This window comes from Lithobates pipiens, unplaced genomic scaffold (genome assembly GCF_037356315.1).
Source record: "Lithobates pipiens isolate NorthernLeopardFrog02 unplaced genomic scaffold, aLitPip1_a1.2 Scaffold_8, whole genome shotgun sequence".
Taxonomy (NCBI): domain Eukaryota; kingdom Metazoa; phylum Chordata; class Amphibia; order Anura; family Ranidae; genus Lithobates; species Lithobates pipiens.
The window spans coordinates 600,862,783-600,882,755 of NW_027507903.1; the positions used below are offsets into that span (position 1 = coordinate 600,862,783).

General features: G+C 41.9%; 1 protein-coding gene across 1 annotated transcript in view; it reads left to right on the forward strand.

The window, feature by feature from the left end:
- The first annotated feature begins 17,538 nt into the window (after positions 1-17,538).
- The window catches only part of LOC143961281 (uncharacterized), a 42,028-nt gene continuing 39,593 nt past the window's right edge, over positions 17,539-19,973 (forward strand). The window contains exon 1 of the mRNA XM_077470532.1: positions 17,539-17,709. Coding sequence (XP_077326658.1) covers positions 17,655-17,709 — 55 coding nt within the window. The 5' untranslated portion in view covers positions 17,539-17,654. The remainder of the gene's footprint in view (positions 17,710-19,973) is intronic.

Genomic DNA, 19,973 nt, shown 5'->3' on the forward strand with positions numbered 1-19,973 from the left:
TTAATCTAATATTCTACACTGCAATGTATCAAGGAAAGAAAATTGGTGCCAACATCCAAAAATAAAACATCACTAATACACTGAATGTGCCAAATCCAATATAGCATGTGCAGATCTGTAAGCATGATCATTAAACACGAGACAGTTTCAAAACCAGCCTTAAAATAGCATGACACCAATAAATTGACGTCTATAGCATGTTTGTTCAAGAAGCTAGGCAATAATTGCAGGCAATTTATAAGATAACAGCCCAAAAGATCTGACGTCATAAAATGATCAGTCATCAGAAAATGAAAACTGCAATAGAAAAAAGAGAAAGCTGAAAAGACATAAAGGTTACTTCAAATTTTTCATAATAGTTACTTCAAATTTCTTCATAAGTATAGTCAAATTGCTTTTATAAACTCAGATTAAGAATATTATTCTGCAGTGTTTTCTTCGTACTGTGTAATCCTAAAAATATAGAAATATTGTGCGCAAAAAAAAAAAGAAATAATGGTCTACATGTTTAAAACAAAACTATTAAATAATATAAATCTAAACACTCTAAAATATAACTAAAAGTCTAAACTCTAACTGGAAGACCTCCCCTTAAACTTCATTACCTAGCAGGAAATATTGTGGTAAATTTATTATTTTAAAGCCCAACTCCAGGCACAATTATTTTTTTTTCCCATACAGTGAGATTAACGGCTCACTTTTGTCTAAGGGATCGGAAAACAGAGAAATACTTACCTGATCTTCTGATGCTCCCCTCACAAGACCGGTCCCTGTGGCTCATAGCATCCCCCACGGTCAAGTGGTCTTGTGCAGTTGACTGTTCCTGACGTCATCTCACCTATAGGCCTGCTCCGGATTTCAGGATGTCAGGATCACGGAGGATCGATGTTTCCCAGTGGAATGGAGGATCTGGTATACAGCTTTCTCCTCTCCCCTGGACAAATGAGCAGTTGGCCCGTGCAGTGGTGGGCACAGCATGTGTCACTGCATGTGAAAACCTTTTTTTGCCCAGAGATGGGTTTGAACCCCTTCCCGCCAATGCTATAGCCAAAAGACAGCACAGCTTTCCAGTTCTGGGAGGGCACCCATGGACATCCTTCCAGAAACGTGTCCTCTGTGGTGCGCATCAGGCACGCTCTGTGACTGATATGTCCTTTGGACACAGCGGATCACAGATCAGCATAAAGGGCCAATTACAGTGGCTCTTTACCATGTGATGAACTGTGTCCAATCACATCTGGTCACATGTAAACAGACTTGATGGTTATCAGCAGTCCTTTCCTCACACGCTGACTCTGTGTAAGGAAATGAGGAATGATAATCGGCAAGGTTGACAGGGCACAGTTAATATATTCTTTACACTGATAATCAGGGCACTGATCATCAGTGCCCTGATGATCAGTGCAGACCCATCAGTGCTGCCTATCAGTGCCCATTGGTGCTGCCTCATCAGTGCCAACTCATTAGTGCCCATCAGTGCAATCTCATCAGTACCCACCAGTGCAGCCTCAACAGTGTCCATCAGTGCCGCCTCATCAGTGCCTATTAGTGCCGACTCATCAGTGCCCATCAGTGCAATCTCATCAGTGCAGCCTATCAGTGCTGACTATCAGTGCCCATTGGTGATGCCTCGTCGGTGCCGACTCATCAGTGTCCATCAGTGGCCATTAGTGCTGACTCATCAGTACCCATCGGTGCAATCTCATCTGTGCAGACCCATCAGTGTTGCCAATCAGTGTCCATTGGTGCCGCCTCATCAGTGCCGACTCATCATTGTCCATCAGTGCCCATCAATGCCGACTCATTAGTGCCCATCAGTGCAATCTCATCAGTACTCATCAGTGCAGCCTCATCAGTGCTGCCTCATTAGTGCCGACTCATCAGTGCCCATCGGTGCAATCTCATCAGTGCAGCCTATCAGTCCCCACCAGTGCTACCTCATCAGTGCACCTCAGTGAAGAAGAAAAATGACTTATTTACAAAATAATGTGTTTTTTTTTTTTCTTTCAAAATGTTCTGCCTTTTTTCATTTTTTAAGCAAAAAAAAAACCTGTGGTGTTTAAAAACCACCAAAAGAAAACTCTATCTGTCTCAAAAAACAATAAAAATGTAATATGAGTACAGTATTGCATGACCGCGCAATTGTCTCTCAACAGCGCTGGAAGCTGAAAATGGCCTGGGCAGGAATGGGATGAAAGTGCCCTGTAGGCAAGTGATTAAAATTAATTGAATTCATTTTTTTTTTTTAATAATTAGGCAATTCGATATTACATTAATTTTACATTTAAAATACATTTTTGAAAGTAACTTCTAAAGGTATCCATATTCTACGTAATATCAACATTATGTAGCCCCCTGTACAACAGCAGAGGGGGAGTGTGAGCCAGCACAATTAGCTGTTCTAAAGTGCTCATTTGCTGACAGGAAACATGCTGACAGGAATAGAGAGAAAGGTGAGTAGAGGGAGGAACTCATCAGTCTGCTGCTGCTCCTTCAATATTCAATCAAAAGCTGAAGGCAAGATGTAACATTTCTGCATTAGGGAAAGGGCAAGTCATGAGATGGCCCTAATGTCTGACAAGTCGGTCTAATTCTCAGGATGGGATGAGGAGAAATACAAATGTTTTCTTAGATAAAACAGATGGCAAACATATTTTTTTGTACTTCCTTGTGTATTTAGTTGGAGTTTACTGTACCACCAAAATACGACAAAATGTAAAACTTGCCCTTTTAATAATTGAATACAATTTTTGGAGAATCTGGAATACTGGAAATGAATAAATGATTTGTTGACAATTACAGGGGGTTATTGTACCCTTCTAATCTTGATTTTTATCGTTATCTGCATTTTCTGTATAGCGTATCTTTGACACATTGGGGGTTACTTACTAAAGGCAAATACACTTTGCACTACAAGTGCACTTGGAAGTGCAGTGGCTGTAGATCCAAGGGGGACATGAAAGGAAAATAAAAAAACAGGATTTTAGCTTTCACATTAATGGATGATAAAATCAGCAGAGCTTCCCTCATTTCAGATTTTTCCTCTCAGATCTACAGTGACTGCACTTCCAAGTGCACTTGTAGTGCAAAGTGGATTTGCCTTCAGTAAATAAACCACATTGCATTATTATTTTGAAAGAAGATGTATGTTAGTCAAAAAATTTCTGTATTTGTTATGTTTTGTTTGTTGTTTGCCATGTTTTCTGTACTGCCCCTCTAACTCTCTAGATCTTCTCCCCATCCTCCTGCTGTTGCTGGGACCCGATGTTTTAGTTCCCCCCCGGGGGATCGCAAGTGCGACTTGACATGGACATTCACTGTACTGTTCATTTAAGCACAAGAGACTCCATTTTGTCCTCCTCTGCTTTAGTGTTCTGTAACCTTCACCTAACACACAGAAACCTCTCCTACTAAACACTCTCTACTCCCCCCTCCCTTCTCAATGTTTTACTTTTGCAATTGTTCTATTCGCTAGCTTTTAATAATATATTTCTATTTGTTTAGCTCTTAATAACATATTTCTATTTGTTAGTTTTTAATAGCATCTCACACCACCCTTTTCTTATCTATGTATAAAATAACATGTAATAATAAATTTTGACACTGAACAGACATTTTAAACACAGTGATTGAGTCCTGTGAATCTGTTCCTGCAGCTGCAGTATTAACTTTGTTTTAGAGTCCCAATCAGAAATCAGTCATAACAATTTGGCGAGTCAGAATACCAGGAGATTGGCAGAGTTTCCAGAAGGAACCGCGCTTTGATCTGAATCATCGGGAACGCAGACATCTAAATGCCGGCTAGGTAAGCTGTCCTTAAGCTTGCTATATTTCTGCCTTTCCTATGTATCCTATCTGTCGGTTCTCAAGGAAACCAGACCACTCTCGGACCTTTCTGGTTGGGTAACGTGTGTGTGTGAATGTGTTTGTGTCCCCCTTCAAGGGCTGGACTGTGTGTAGATAGGGAGAATCCTCTGCAGTTCCCTGCGTTGACTCCTTGTGGGCGACCTGGGTCAGAGGTGCATGGTAGGGTCAGATAAAACTCGGAGAAGAGAAGAGACGAGGAGGGTCGCTTAGTGAGTGTTTTGTCTATTGTCATAAACCCCTTCTATCCACGTAGATAAGTGGAGACTTTTCTTGTAAATCTGCAGATTTGCTGTACTATTTGTTTTAGAGGCAAGAGTGTATAGGCACAGATAGAGAAGACTGGCCAGTCATTATGGGCATTAATTTAAGTAAGAGAATGAAGGGAGAGAAGCCTTCAGAAAATGCCCAGCGCAAGATGAGCGCTAGAGAATATATGAACCGAAGGTACGGTTCTGCCTATACTGAGCCCCTAGATAAATGGGTAGAATGGACAAAAAGAACAGCTAAACCTTTAAAATCTGAAGGGACTTTTGATTTACAAGTATGGCAAACTTTTCTGCACGATTATGGCCCACTACTGTGCAGTGAAGGAACGTGGAGAATAGCTTGCACATGGGAGACAGAAGCTAAAGTAGCAAATCAAACTGGCTTGATGGAGATGTTTAATAAAAGTACTGCCCAAATTTACTACGTTTGGCCAGAAGACTCTATGGAGGAGGACCCCCCACCTTATGTGGCTGCCAGTTTGGCTTTAAGGGGTCCACGCACAAAAGCAAAAGAATTAGATTACATGGAACATACAAAAGATGAGCTGGGCAATATAGTAGAGAGCAGAGGTTTAACAGCCCCATATCAACCTACAAAGAGGCATTTGGCTCGTATCTTAGAAACAGATGATTGGCATAAATCCAAAGGCACATATGCAAATCTAGATCTCTATGAACTTAAGGCTTTGACCAGACAAAGAGAGATAGAGTCTGAACTTCCGGAGCAAACCATAATTTCCAAATTGTGGCAGCAAGATGAAGAGAGAAAGAAGGGAGATGCCGCCCCTTCTGCCCCGGTCATAGATCAATCTGTTGCAGTTTATCCTGTCAGAAATCAATTAGTTTTTGAAGGTAATGCTGTTGACAGTAAGTCTCAAATTAAATGGCATGTACCTTTTAGTCCCCAAGATATGAGATCCATATTAGAGGGATTGGGAGACCCTAGAAAGGATCCAATTGGGTTTGCAAACAAACTTAGCGCTGCACAGGAAGCATATGAGGCTTCTGCTACTGACATTCATCAGCTTCTTATTAAAGCAGTGGGAAGCAACATGTCTGGATATATACTTAAAGAATGTGGTGTAGACATCAAAAATCTACGTAAGATGGTTAGTGGATGGGAGGTTTGTGAGAAATTGAAGGAAAAATTGCCCCAAATATATGGACAAACCAGACATACTGAATTTATGAATGCCAAGCAAGGGAAAGAGGAGGCATCAGGGGCTTATTGGAGGAGGTTAAGTGATATGGCTGAGGAAGCAGGCATTAAAATAGAGGAAGAGAAGGCGGGAGAAACTGCAAGTCCATCTACACATCTGGTGAAACAAAGGTTTCTTGATGGTTTAATACCCCAGTTGAAAGAAAAGTTGTTCACAGCAAGGCCTGAGGCAGGCAATATGTCTATTCGAGACGTCCTGCCTATCCTGTTATCCATAGAAAACAGGATTAACCAAAAAGACAGCAAACCCAAGGTTATGTATGTGGGGAAGCAGAGAGGTAGAGGAAGAGGCAAAGGCAATGTCAGAAATCGTGGCAATCGGGGACCAATCATATGCTACAATTGTGATGGGGAAGGACACATAGCCAAATACTGCCATCTTCCTGACCATAGACTGGAAACGAGCTTAGAGGCACCTCATGCTGATCCCAGTTCTCTGCCAAAAGCAGTGGATCAGGCATAGGAAAATGGCATGCCAGTATCAATCATGTTAAATAGGGGAGACAATGGTCCCGAGGCCAGAGTAAAAGTATTTTTACGAGAACTCCCCTATCCTGGAGGAGAAACAGAATTAACCTGTTTAATAGATACTGGTGCAAGCCGAAGTGTTTTTAATATAGAGGACTTACCTCCAGGATTATTATCTACAAATGTTATCTCTGGTGTTGGCCTAACCGGGACCTCTACTGATTTGGTTGAGTCCAAGCCACTTAGTGACTGAAATGGCCGTTTGAGCTCTGAGCTCTCCGCATCCACGGCGACTTCCAGCTACTTTCTGCATACCCCAGCCTCTACCGGACTCATACAAGGTAGCGTTAACACTCACACTACCTCGGGAGCATGTCGCTTAAACGAAAGGAGCCCAAGCTGCCCCGTAAGCTGACGGCCTTCATGTACCAGCCGTCCGCATGGCGCGGCCAAGATGGCGCCGTGGCGGACGGGAGAAACACAAAGGCAGAGACTGCAAGTCCTCCCCGCAGAGGAGAGGGCCGCACCGCATCGGAAGCTGCACTGGTAAGTGCTTGCACATTGGGATACCCCTCACACTTCCCCCCCCCGGGACTCCAACCACCCATAGTCCTACAAAAAGCAAAATGAGGCTGGATGCTTCAGAGGGAATCCGGGAGGGAGACAGCACAAGAGAGATGCCCCATAGCTTCCCATTACAGAGTCCTCAGCCAGACGCCATTGCCGCTTTCCCCACTGTGGGACAGGCTGTCGTGGACACAACCCTCAAGGACATGCTCATGTCTCTCCGCAGTTCCCTACAATCAGACCTCTTATCAGTCATGCAGGGCTTTGGCAATAAAATGACAGTAATGGATGACAGGGTCACTCATTTGGAAACTAATGTGGATGCTATGACTGCCACCATAAATGACATAATTGATACGCAAGAAGCACAGGCCCAGGAAACTAAGTGGCTGACTGACAAATTAGCAAATTTAGAGGACAGGGCTAGACGCAACAACTTTAAAATCCGAGGGGTGCCAGAAATGGTGCAAAATACTGATCTCCCTGCCTTTGTGAAGGGCTTACTCAAATCAGTGCTTCCGGAAGCAAAAAATATGGAATTACTTGTGGACCCTATTCACAGATTACCAAAACCTGCATTTCTGCCGGATTCCACACCCAGAGACGTCATTCTCAGAGTACATTTTTTTCATATCAAAGAGCAGTTTATGCAAAAGGTGAGCCTGCCTGAACCCTATAACCACCTACAATTTTTTGCTGACCTATCTCAATAATATCACTAAAACCTTACGCAATAACCAAATCCAATACCAGTGGATTGCTCCTGCCAAACTCTCCATCAGACATGCTGGTTCAAAACATGTGATCTCCTCAGTCTCGCAAGGACTGCGTCTGTTACAAGATTGGGCTATTGTCCCATCCCACAACGAAGTGCTACCTATGGACCAGAGCAACACTGGCACCATGTTGACCCAACCTCTCCCCCCGAGAGGCCACAGAAATGTCCTACCTATCTGAAGGGCTGGGGTACATTCTTCCCTTTGGCCATGTAGATGTGAATCCTGCTCACACTCGGTCGTGTTAAGACTTATACCCCCATCCAGGGTTCTCTTTTCTAGACACTGCTGTGTCGTTCTTACACCCTGAGAACTGTTTTTGTTCCAGTTTCGCCCTCTCCCACCCCCTTCATTGTTTTTTTAACTATTGGTTCAGTAACCAGTACTTGGAAGCACCCCTGTCTTATCGGCTGACTGCTGACTTGGAACACACGGCACTTGCCGTGCTATCGCCTGAAGACACCGATCTACCTACACTCTTTCCCTCCACCCCCCCCTTTTTTTTTTTTTATCTCTCTCCCACATGTACTCAAGATTTACTGCTGGTCTTTCGCCCACAGTCCGTCTTTGCTACCTTCGAAAGAACACCGCACATCATTTCGAGGACGTCCTCTCCCCAGCAACATCTACCACTACGAATCTTCTCGGATTGTGGAGGCAACCGATCTCTCTCCAATCTCCAATGAAAGTAAAGGTACCTCAACTCACCACTGCTGTCCTTCACATACACACCATGACTATAACAATTGTCACAATTAGGGACGAGCTTCGAGTTCGAGTCGAACTCATGTTCTACTCGAACATTGCCTGTTCGCCTGTTCAGCGAACAGTGAACAATTTGGGCTGTTCGTAGCAAATTCGAAAAGCCGGAACACCCTATACAAGTCTATGGGAGAAATCTAAAGTGCTCATTTTAAAGGGTAATATGCAGGTTACTGTCCTAAAAAGTGTTTGGGGACCCGGGTCCTGCCCCAGGGGACATGGATCAATGCAAAAAAAAGTTTTAAAAACGGCCGTTTTTTCAGGAGCAGTGATTTTAATAATGATTAAAGTGAAACAATAAAAGTGTAATATTCCTTTAAATTTCGTAGCTGGGGGGTATCTATAGTATGCCTGTGAAGGGGCGCATGTTTCTGGTGCTTAGAACTGTCCTTGCACAAAGTGTCATTTGTGCAGGAAAAAAAGTCTTTTAAAATCACTTGCGGCTAAATTGTCGGCTCCCCGTAATACAGAGAACACTCAATGAGTGTTCTCTGTATTAGCCGACAATTCATTCATTCATTGATTAAAAAAAAAAAAAAAAAGCATGGGGGTTCCCCTAAATTCAATTACCAAGCCCTTCAGGTGTGACATGGATATTAAGGGGAACCCCGTGTCAAATTAAAAAAAAAAATTGACGTGGGGGTCCCCCTAAATATCCATACCAGACCCTTCAGGTCTGATATGGATATTAAGGGGAACCCCGCATCAAATTTTAAAAAAAATTGACGTGGGGGTCCCCCTAAAAATCCATACCAGACCCTTTATCTGAGCACACAACCTGGCAGGCCGCAGGAAAAGAGGGGGGGCGAGAGAGCGGCCCCCCCTCCCTCCTGAACTGTACCAGGCCACATACCCTCAACATTGGGAGGATGCTTTGGGGGTCTGTGACCCCTCAAAGCACCTTGTCCCCATGTTGATGAGGACAAGGGCCTCATCCTCACAACCCTGGCCTTCCTGCACTACAAGAAGACGCCCGGAATTGAACTTGCTCCTACATGAATTGGGACTCTACGATGTCTGGAGGGCGCACACGCTGATGAAAAAGACTTTACATTTTTCTCTCCCTGCCACAACTCTTACTCGCGCATTGATCTCTTTCTCACAGACCCATGGACTTTGCAGAAAGGCTCTGCCTCTACTATCCACTTGACCTCTTGGTCTGACCATTCCCCTGTAAGCTTAACTATTGAAGATTCCACCAGACGCGCTCCAACCTACTTATGGAGGCTGAATACCAGGATATTGCAATCCCCACCATATGCACAACTATTACAAGATAACCTAGTATCGTTCTTCGAACACAATACAGATTCAGTTACTGACCCACATGTTCTGTGGTCTGCACATAAGGCGTTTATGTGCGGACTCTTTATTAAATTGGGAGCTAGAGATAAGAGGCAGAGGAGGCAGCGAATGGACACATTATTGGCAGACATTCAATCTACTGATCTCCTCAACAAGCAAACTCCTACACAAGCACTTAAATTGAAACTCATTGCCCTCAGATTAGATCTCAGAGCCTTGTTGTTGGAAACCCATGATAAGTACCAAAGACGATTAAAAATGAGATTCTATGCTGAGAGCAATAAACCAGGTAAACTACTCTCCCGCCAGATTAAAGGCTACTCCTCTAAATCCCACATTCCCTACGTTTACCATCCTAGTACTAATGCCAAACTGACTGACCCACAAGCCATTGCCAATGCCTTTAGTGCCTATTATGGCACTCTTTATAATTTAAAAGACGACCCAAATCAACCTCAACCCACGCCCCTACAAATAAAATCGTTTTTAGACTCAATTTGTCTACCCAGCTTAACTCCCCTTCAATTAGAAGATCTCAATGCACCTTTCACAACGGTAGAAATTATACATGCCATCCTATCCTTACCCAACAATAAAGCACCTGGTCCTGACGGCTTTGTAGGAGAATACTTCAAACAATTCAATCAGATCCTAGCTAAACACATTACTCTGATATTCAATTCTGCTGCCTCCTCTGCCTCTTTCCGCAAGAAATGCTGAAAGCTTTAATTATAACGATTCCGAAGCCAGGGAAAGAGCCCACCTCAATGCAAAATTTCCGGCCTATCTCCCTACTAAATCATGACGTAAAACTCTATGCTAAGGTTTTAGAAAATAGGTTGTCTGACTTACTGCCACAATTAATACACCCTGACCAATCAGGATTTCTAAAAGGCCGCCAGACATCCGATGCGACCCGATGAATGATTAACATAATCCATCATACAGTGGCCCATCTAATCCCTTCTCTGCTTCTGTCTTTGGATGCGGAGAAAGCATTCGATAGGGTTCACTGGCAATACCTGAAACAAACTCTGGAAAAATTTGGCTTCCAAGGTCATATCTTGATGGCAATCTTGGCCTTGTACTCCACCCCATCAGCACAAGTCTATTGTTCATCCATGCTATCCACTGATTTTAATATTACTAATGGCACGCGGCAAGGCTGTCCCCTTTCACCCCTAATATTTGACTTGCTAATCGAACCCCTTGCTGCTAAAGTTAGATCACAAACGTGTTTTTCGGGTGTAACTATTGGAGGCAAAGAACACAAAGTCAGCCTCTTTGCTGACAATGTGATCTTTTCACTAACCAATCCTTCCTCTTCCCTGGTTAATGTGACTAAATCTTATATATTACCTTTAGCAATGTCTCCAACGCAGCAGCAACATCTGCGTAATCAATATCACTATGCATGGTCCTCAGACTCTCTTACTTACCTGGGCATTTCTCTCACAAAGACCACCAATGCTTTATACAAAGCGAACTTCATCCCTTTTTTAGCCAAGCTTCCTGCAGACTTAGCCAACATTTCTAAACTCACGCTCTCCACCTCAGGTAGACTTGCAGCATTCAAAATGCTCAAACTCCCCCAGCTGCTTTATCTATTTAGAGCACTGCCCATACCTCTACCGACCTCCTTCTTCTTTAACATATTTTATTAACATGCATTAGAGCGAGTACACAGTACAGATCACATGTTGGAGTGCAGAATAACAAACCGAATAGTGACAATGTAGCAAAAGCGATACATCAGTAGCGGGCATCAGAACCCGAACAGTAAAACAAGGTGATAACAGAAGGATGCAATATAGAGAAGAAGCACAACATATGTTTGGTGGAGAAGGCTATAGACATAAAGGTGCATAGGAAAGGGGAACGGAGCCTTCCCAAAGAGGAGGTTTGATCCAGAGTAGGGATCTTGGTACTGCGTAGCGAGTTGTTTTTAGTAGAGGGGGGTGTGGGAGAGAAAGAGAAAGAAAAGAGGGAAGCAGGAAAGGTGAGTTGGGGGTAAGAGAGGGGAGAGAGTGGGCTGGGAAAGAGGGGGGGAGTCGGCGGGCCCGCCCGGGCCCGAGGGCTTCGAACCAGTGGCGATTCATGTGATATCGATCTGTCTGTTTCAACAATCCAATGTGGCTAAGTCCACGTCAAGGGGTAAGAAGTGATCTACCCACGGCTGCCAAATTCTATTATGCTTAGGGAGGCGGTCAAGGATTTTGGCCTCGATCCTGCAGTGGATCATGGCCTGTGTTACCCTGTTCCTGAATGCGGGCAAGGGCAGGGATGCAGTCTTCCAAGCCTGAGCAATAGTTTGCTTAGCTGCTGTGGTGAGTTGGAGGAACAATCTTAGTTGATTGCGGGTACAGCATTCGGGTGATTTGTTGAGTATGGCGAAAGTAGGGTCCGGTTGAAGTGTGAACTTAAATAGTGTTGACGCCATTTGGAACACTGCATCCCAAAATTGCCGAACTATCAGGCACGTCCACCAGATGTGTAGATGAGTGCCAATGTCAGTACAGCCCCTAAAGCACATCGCTGAGTATCCCGGAACGTATCTGGCTATTCTAGCTGGGACTAGATACCAACGCATTAGAACTTTAAAATTAGCCTCAGAGGCAACAACATTTTGGGTCGCGTTCTTGGTATTAGTCCAGATCTCCTTCCAGGTCTCAGTGTCCAGATCTATAGCGAAATCAGTCGACCATCTCGTCGCATCCGACCTCCTTCTTTACGCAAATTCAATCCATCCTTCGAAAGTTTGTATGGCAAGATAGAAAATCGAGGGTGGCACGACTTCTTCTTACAAAACACAGACAAGTAGGGGGCTTAGGTTATATTGATATTAGACACTACTATAATGCGGCACTCCTAACCTAACTCAAAGCTTGGTTTACCTCTGACCCAAATAATCACTGGAGCAATATGGAAGCCTCTCAGGTCTTAGGCAAAAATTTACAAATTTGGTTATTATCCGCACCCAAAATTAAAAAAACTGATCAACATTTATCCCCGTCCATTAAAGCAACACTGGCAGCCTTTACGTACTTATTTAAGCATTTACACTCCCCAGCTCCTACCTGCGAAATCCCTCTCCCCATAGAAATGCTACAATTACTGATCAAAGACATACAGCTTTCCTCTTGGAAACGCAGGGGTATATCTTACATTTCAGACTTATACATCAATGACTTTATACACCCTTTTACCTCCCTACAAACCAAATTCTCACTGCCTCATACGGATTACTTCAAATATGTCCAGATATCGCACTGTCTCCTAAGCACTCCTTCCCTACGTCGCAACATACCAATAGCGGCTTGGCAGTACCTGTCCAACAACACCACATCGGCCAAAGGTATCTCTCTCTTTTACACCCTACTAGATGGTAAAACTACTTTTGAGAAATTGCCCCCCATGCTAATTTGGGAAAGAGACTTGGGTACCACATATTCTCCACAACAATGGCACACCGCAATCCGTGCCACTTTCAAGGCAACTAAATCAGCTAACCTGTGGGATCTCTCGCATAAACTGACCCTTCGGTGGTACATTACCCCTATGCAAATTCACAGATTTAGCCCCACCACTGATCCTAACTGTTGGAGACTGTGTGGCCTCCCAGGTTCCTTATACCATATCCTATGGGACTGCCCTAAACTTACCCAGTAAATACCTTTCATCTCATAACAGAAATTACACATATTGCTTCCCCTCCAACTCCAGCACTGGCACTCCTCAATATTGGAATTGATAATTACCCACACAATCTTCAATACATAGTCACCCATATATGCTTAGCTGCACGGTTAACCATTGTACGTAACTGGAAATCCCATGATCAACTTTCACACACAGAAGTCATAAGAGTAACACACCTACACGGCATGTTTGAACGCATGTATGCCTCAGCAGAAGGATCTCTTTCTCAAATGACACACAGATGGGAAGCTTGGCTAGAATGGTACAACATGTCCAAACCTCTATTCCACTGACTAATCTCGATACTCCAAGAGAGACACATTTTGCTCCTGCCCTCACATACCTTTTCCTCCCCCCATCCCCCCCCCCTCTCTCTTTTTTTTTTTTCTCTCTTCCCCTTTATGGTGCCTACATCCTAGCTAAATGTTCTCTACTGGTTACTGCTAACTGGATACCCTCCTTTGTTTTTTTTTTCTCCCTATTTCTCTGTTGCCAACACTGCAATGGCTATACTATTGCCGTTTTCTATCTCTATTCTTATTTACACTGGTTCATTTTATCAAAGTAGAGATGGAATAAGTTGAAAATACTGTTTATTTCTGTCACCATTGCTACCTAGATGGCAGGGATGGCTCCTTGCTCTTGCGTACAGTGTGTTCCCATTTGGGGTACCTTGGGCAGGGTGCCAACCCTCTTATTTTTTTGGACTTTGAAGTGTTAACGTCCTAGCCTTTTAAACGATGATCTGTCCCCCTTTTTTGCTGTATTTGAAAAAATTGATGTAATAATATCATATTCATACTGTTAACGGCATTTTCCTACGATGTCTTCCTTAAATGTACTTTGCATTTATATTTCTCAATAAAAAATATTGAAAACAAAAATAATAAAAGATGACTCTAAAAAAATTGTAAACATTATTATGGAGATCGGGCTTTTAAAAAATACAATATTGTTCATGAGATCAGGAGAAATAATCCAGAAATCTGTCTGTGTGAATATGAGCAGCAAAACAACTTCATTCTTCTAGCATTATAAAGAAGACAATAATGCGCTGCATTAAACGATCACAGAATTTGCAGCGTGAGGAATGTACTGACTCCAATATGAACACTAGTTTTACCGTCTCGTACTTGCTTCAGAGCATGCGTCGCTTTTGGTCTGTCAGAACAGCATACAGGCGAGCATTTTTCCCGATAGGAACTGGTTCTGGCTGAGTTCCGGCGAAAAGATTTGAAACGTTTTATTTCTAGGTCCCTCAGAATTTTGGGAAAAAAAGTCAGATGAAGCCCACACATGAGCGGAATGTCTAACGGAATCGTTCCATTCGACCTTTTCTGCCGGAAAGTCTGCTCATGTGTACGCGGCATAGCAGATGTTTGCAAGTTCTGACGTTCTCTATATTCATGGTAAAAAACAAGACCACTTTCTCACATTTTAAGAATAGTTAGTATTAAGCCTCATACACATGATTGGAAAGTCCCACAACAAACATTTGTTGGCAGAAAATTTGAGAACATGCTAGCCTACATTTGTTGGCAGAAAGTCAGTTTGTGTGTACGGGCCATTAGCCTTATTGTCTAGTATAAACTTTTATAAAGGGCTGAAGTCTGCAAAAACTCTCATAAAACTGGAAAGCAGTAAACCAACTGATGTTCTTCTGACACACGAAAATAAATAAATAAATGGCACTTAAAGATCTGGAATAGGCATCTTATCTTGATTTCATGTAAACTATTATCAATGTAATTTTATTCTTTGACGTTAGTAGCTGAACAACACTACACTGAACTACGTGCTGAAATTTGTGTTTTGACCTTCGCCCAATCATTAATTTGTCCAATAAAATATATTGTATATTTACAATATATAGGTAAAATTTATCCAGGGAAAATTGGATTGCCTCTCGGGAGATCAGGAAGGAATTTCTCCCCTGCTATAGCAAATTGGATCATGCTTTGCTGGGGTTTTTCACCTTCCTCTGGATCAAATGTGGGTATAGGATTGTGTATATGAAATTGTCGTTTTTATTTTTCTGGTTGAACAGGATAGACTTGTTTCTTTTTTCAACCTGTCTAACTATGTAACTCCATCTCCATCTCCATGAAACTATGTATATATTTAATTTTGGGATAATCCTGCACAATTTTTTTAAGAAGGTGAGTGACTCAGGTAGGCTGGATGACTCAGCAGCAGCTTCTCTAGTAACTCCACCCTACTGGAAACTTGGAGAAGGTTCCAAAAGCAGTTATAGGGTCAGCCCAGCAGGGGCAGTGTGGCGTTTGGGTGAAAGATGGAGATGTAGTTAGGGGCCTATTAGATTAGCTCTCCAGTGTGTGGGGGGGGGGGGGTTGAACTCAGGCCTGTGCTTGGGTGGGGAAAGGATCCTTCTCATGACCAGGAGGCACGGGAGCAAGGAGTGGACAGTGGGAGAACACTGCTGGGCAAATCTCCAGGGAGGAAGACAGCCACGTGGGCTGGTGAGTGTTGCAGTCAGGTGACTGAGAGGCATGCCTGAAGGGACTGGGTGCAAGTAGTCTGGGATGGATGCAAATCATTCTAGGAGGACTGTGGAGAAGTAGCCAGGAGGGCTAGTACAATGGGAAGCTGCAGCCAGGTGGGCTGGCAGTGCCTGAAGAGGTGGTACTGGGAGCAGTAGGACAGCTAGCACCACATACCTCTATTTTTGCTACACAAAAAGGAGCCCCTGGTCCCTGTCTGCAAAGGGCATTAACAATGATCTGACTGAGTCAGTGTCAGATCATCACATCAGTGCTAGCTGGTCACGGGAGTTGTAGTTCTATAAGCAAGTATGTGCTGGAGGCAGAAGAAGAGAAGTGTGTATATACGGGATGTATATAGTTCTGTCCCTGAAGAGTGTCTACTGATCAAGTGGGCATCCCATAATAACACTTTACCATCCAAGTTCAATTTCCCTAAATAAAAATAAAAAAGCTGCAAGGACTGTTTCTTGTCTGTGCAGGCCGGGAGATAACCATATTCACCAGCGGCTCCTCTGGGGGGGTAGCGCTACAACCGTATTATCATTAAAGTTTTAACATATAAATGTCATTTCAGCAGTTGTTTTTTTTTTCTTCGTTCTTCAGGGGTGGATGTCATATGACCTCGGATTGAAGTTATTATACCAAGATGATGCCTGCAGCTACAGACATTATCTCAGTATCAAAAATTTCTGCCGGCGATGCTCATTCATGTAGAAGTTATTCGAGTACTTTAGAGCCACTCGATCACTTCTACAGGTGGTGTAAGGCAGTGATACCCCCTGGATCACTCATCCGATCTGGGAGCCTGGGACTTCTCTAACCAGCAACATCCTGTGGACAGAACAGAGAGAGATGAACTGACATTATTCCTCCCTCTCTGTGAGATCAAAAACTGGAAGCAACAAGGATTTCGTCATTTCAGTTTTTTGTCTTTTGTTTACGAGTCATTTCCAACTTGTACAAGCATCTGATCAAACCGATCTTGGTTTAAAAAGATGCCTTGGAGGCCAGAGAAAAGATGTGGGGTCTAATAGATCCCAGGTCTCTCCATAAAGAGGACCTGTCATGGACCATACAATTACAAGGGATATTGTCCATGCCTTGTGATAGCAACATAGGTGATAACAAAAAAAAAATTGAAGGGTTGTGCAAAAAAAGTTTTATATAAAAAAAAAATTAAAAATGTTTTATATAAAAAAAAATGTAAATATGCTAACACGCTAATGCAAACATATACATAAGTCCTACATCAGAGCAAGAGAAATAATCCCAGACCTTCTGTGTAACGCTTAACTGGTAACCTGTATGGAGATGTATAGGTTCTGTAGTTTGGCGCCATTGCTGGAGCATACGCAATTTTAAAGTGTGACATGTTAGGTATCTATTTACTTGGCGTAACATATTCTTTTATATATTACCAAAAATTATTTGGCATTATATTGTGTTTGCTTTCACTAAGATTGCTTTCACTAAGTGTAATCTTTCCAAACAGTTTGCATTTGAAAAACCACTGCGCAAATACCATATGACATAAAAAAATTGCAACAGCCACCATTTTATGCTCCGGGACCTCTGCTTGAAAGAGTTTATAGTGTTTGGGGTTCTAAGTAATTTTCTAGCAAAAAAAATGCATATATTTGCATGTATGAGTGAAGTTTCAGAATTGGCCCGGTATTGAAGTAGTTAATTGAGTTCTAAAGGCACAAGTTTTTTTAGTCCCTTGCATTCTATGAGACTGAGGCAAAGAGACTGAGGAAAATAAGCAACATTGAGATACAAAATTAGATAAAAAAAAAAAATAAGAATTTTATAGAGCAAAAAATAAGAAAATTCAGAGAACAGAAAGAAGGAGAGACAACCAAAATTCTGAACATTTTCATGGTTAAATGAGGAGAGGAAAAGTGGATATATCCTCCTGTTAATGAGTAACAAAAGCTGTGATGACTTTTATCAGCTTCTAATGGAAGTTTCTGAGTCGAGTCAGCCCTCCCATGGCCCTGTCATTTTCATATTACGATACACAGATTTGATTATCTACACACCGCCTCTTTTTCTAGCTCTATATATATGCATTACCTTATGAAATGTGCCAAGCTTGAGGCAAAGATCACTTGGATATAAATCAGGGTCACTATCTTAACTCTCACTTTGGGCTTGACATTTGCTGATGTTAGACTGGTCTTGAAGGGATCTACTAATTGATGAGCAGCAAGCACTTACAATGGAAGTGAAAACACTTGTATCAATAATCCTTGGGGTAACACTACTAGTAGCTGGTATGTAAATCTTTAAATGTTTTTGTCCTGTATTATTTAGATATATTTATTCTTTTCAATGTTAACATTTTCTTTCTAACCTGTATAGTAATTTCTGATGGATATTGCAAAATTTCAAAAACATCTGTTTAGTGTATCAGTAATGATGCATGGAAGGAATATCTATAATTCTTTCTCTCTTTTTTTTTTTTTTTAAATCAGTACATAACTGACAAAGAACTTCAGAGTAAGGACTTAAACTAGTCATTTGCAACCAGGGTTCCATCAAACCTGGGGTTCCTCCAGAGGTTGTTAAGGGTTCCTTGTGGCTGATTGACCTCCCAGTGAGTGGAGCTTGTATAGTTCCAAGGCTAACAGAAGGCTGCATAACAGCTTTATATAAAGGTGGTATTCTGAACACCACTCTAAGGGTGGCATTCTTCCCACTGGCCACCTATATAAGGGGCATGTTTCCCACAGACCCACCAATCAATTGGTTTTCCCAGGGGTTTCACAAGACCTGAAAAAGATCTCATGGGTTCCTCTGGGGGTAAAAAGGATTAGAAAGGGTGGCTTTAACACTAGCAAATAAAAAATTACAATCTTTTTATTCATTTTTTTTCACAAAAATATCCTCCAATAATAGGGATTGTATAACAATAAGACACCAGTTTGTCAATAAATCATACCAGCAATATGCTGTGGCAATTTTGTATATGAGTAGTGATAATCACATTAATGGAGTCATGTTGAAAGAAAGGGTTTTGTTCACATTTTCCAAATATTATAAAACAGTAAACTCATGCCTAAAATTACATGTAAGGTGTATCTATACATATGATGTTATGACATAAAAAGGAAAAAGAAAGAAAAGAAAAAGATAGAAAGGAAAGGGAGGGAGTAGAGGTTTCTGCGAGACCATGCTGATACACCATCTGGTATCAAGTTCAAGGGTCCCAACGCTTTATCAAACTTAGGTTAGGTATTGTTAAGTATACCTGAGAGTTTATAATTATTGATAATCCATAAAAATTTTATTTGACATGGTCAGACGACACCACCAACTGGTTCCAGGTCCACGCGCTAGGGATTCTGGCTGATAGGACTAAGATACCAACCTTTTTAAATGTTTAATTAGGTCAATATGCTATTTTTAAAAAGTGATCGGGGTACATGCACCCCTGTTATAGAATGGATTTGATTAAAAATTCTCATCCAAAACCTGGTTACTTTGGGGAATTGCCACCAAACATGAAGCTTGATGCCAGTCTGACTACATTGTCTAAAACAGTAAGATGTAGTTATAGGGCAAATTTAGTCTACCTTACTAGAAACCTCCTTATCAATGTTTTATAAATAGATTCAACCAAGGTCGTATTGATAGATATTTTAGAAAAAATTACTAGCTGTATCTTGCCAGTCAGATAAGTCTAATGTTAATTTGAGATCCCATTCCCATTGTTTCACATAGGGAAAATTATGATTTGGATCTACTAAAGGATTATATATAATGGCTCTACAACTTTCATGAAATCCATAGTTTGGCAAGAAACCAGATGGATGGCATGTTTTAATTTCATTTTTAAATCTCATACAATGTGGTTGTATCAACATTGTTTTAAAGTTCATGTAGTGTAAACCCCACATGAATTGCATTTAAGCTGACCATACACTACTACTATTACCTTTGTAATGTTTCCTTTTAAGAACACTTGTTTCATTTTCCAATGGTAATGGGACCCAAATCAACTTTGTTTTTTGATGGTAGTGATGAGAAAATTTGAAGGTGTGGGATGGAAAATTTTTCTCAAATTAGTTTCTACCAGAAAATGTGTTTTTTGTTTAAGAATGGCCATTCCTTTCCAAATTGAATTGTAAAAACAAACATCAGTGAGGTAGTGGCCCCTTGTCTTACCGATGGTTCTTTATTGTTCAGCTATTTTGAACTGATTATTATGTAATTGTTTGAGGTTGGACAGTACTGGTCTCTTAAGCATATATTGTAATGTTTTTTGGTTTGTGATGAATTTGAAGCTTCCCGCTACTCTCATCTGTCCTGCTAAGGATCTGAAATGCCTCCTCACTGGTGTACACTTTTTTGGACATGACTTTCTGGTTTTGCTGGCTCTGATGACACTGTACTGGTTTGACGGTGATCAGGTACTGATGTGACAGTGACACACTATGACAGTGTTGATGGGGCATTGTGACACAATGACAGATGTTGATGGTGTGCTGGGGACACCCATAGATGTTGATGGTGTACTGGGGACAGTGACAGATGT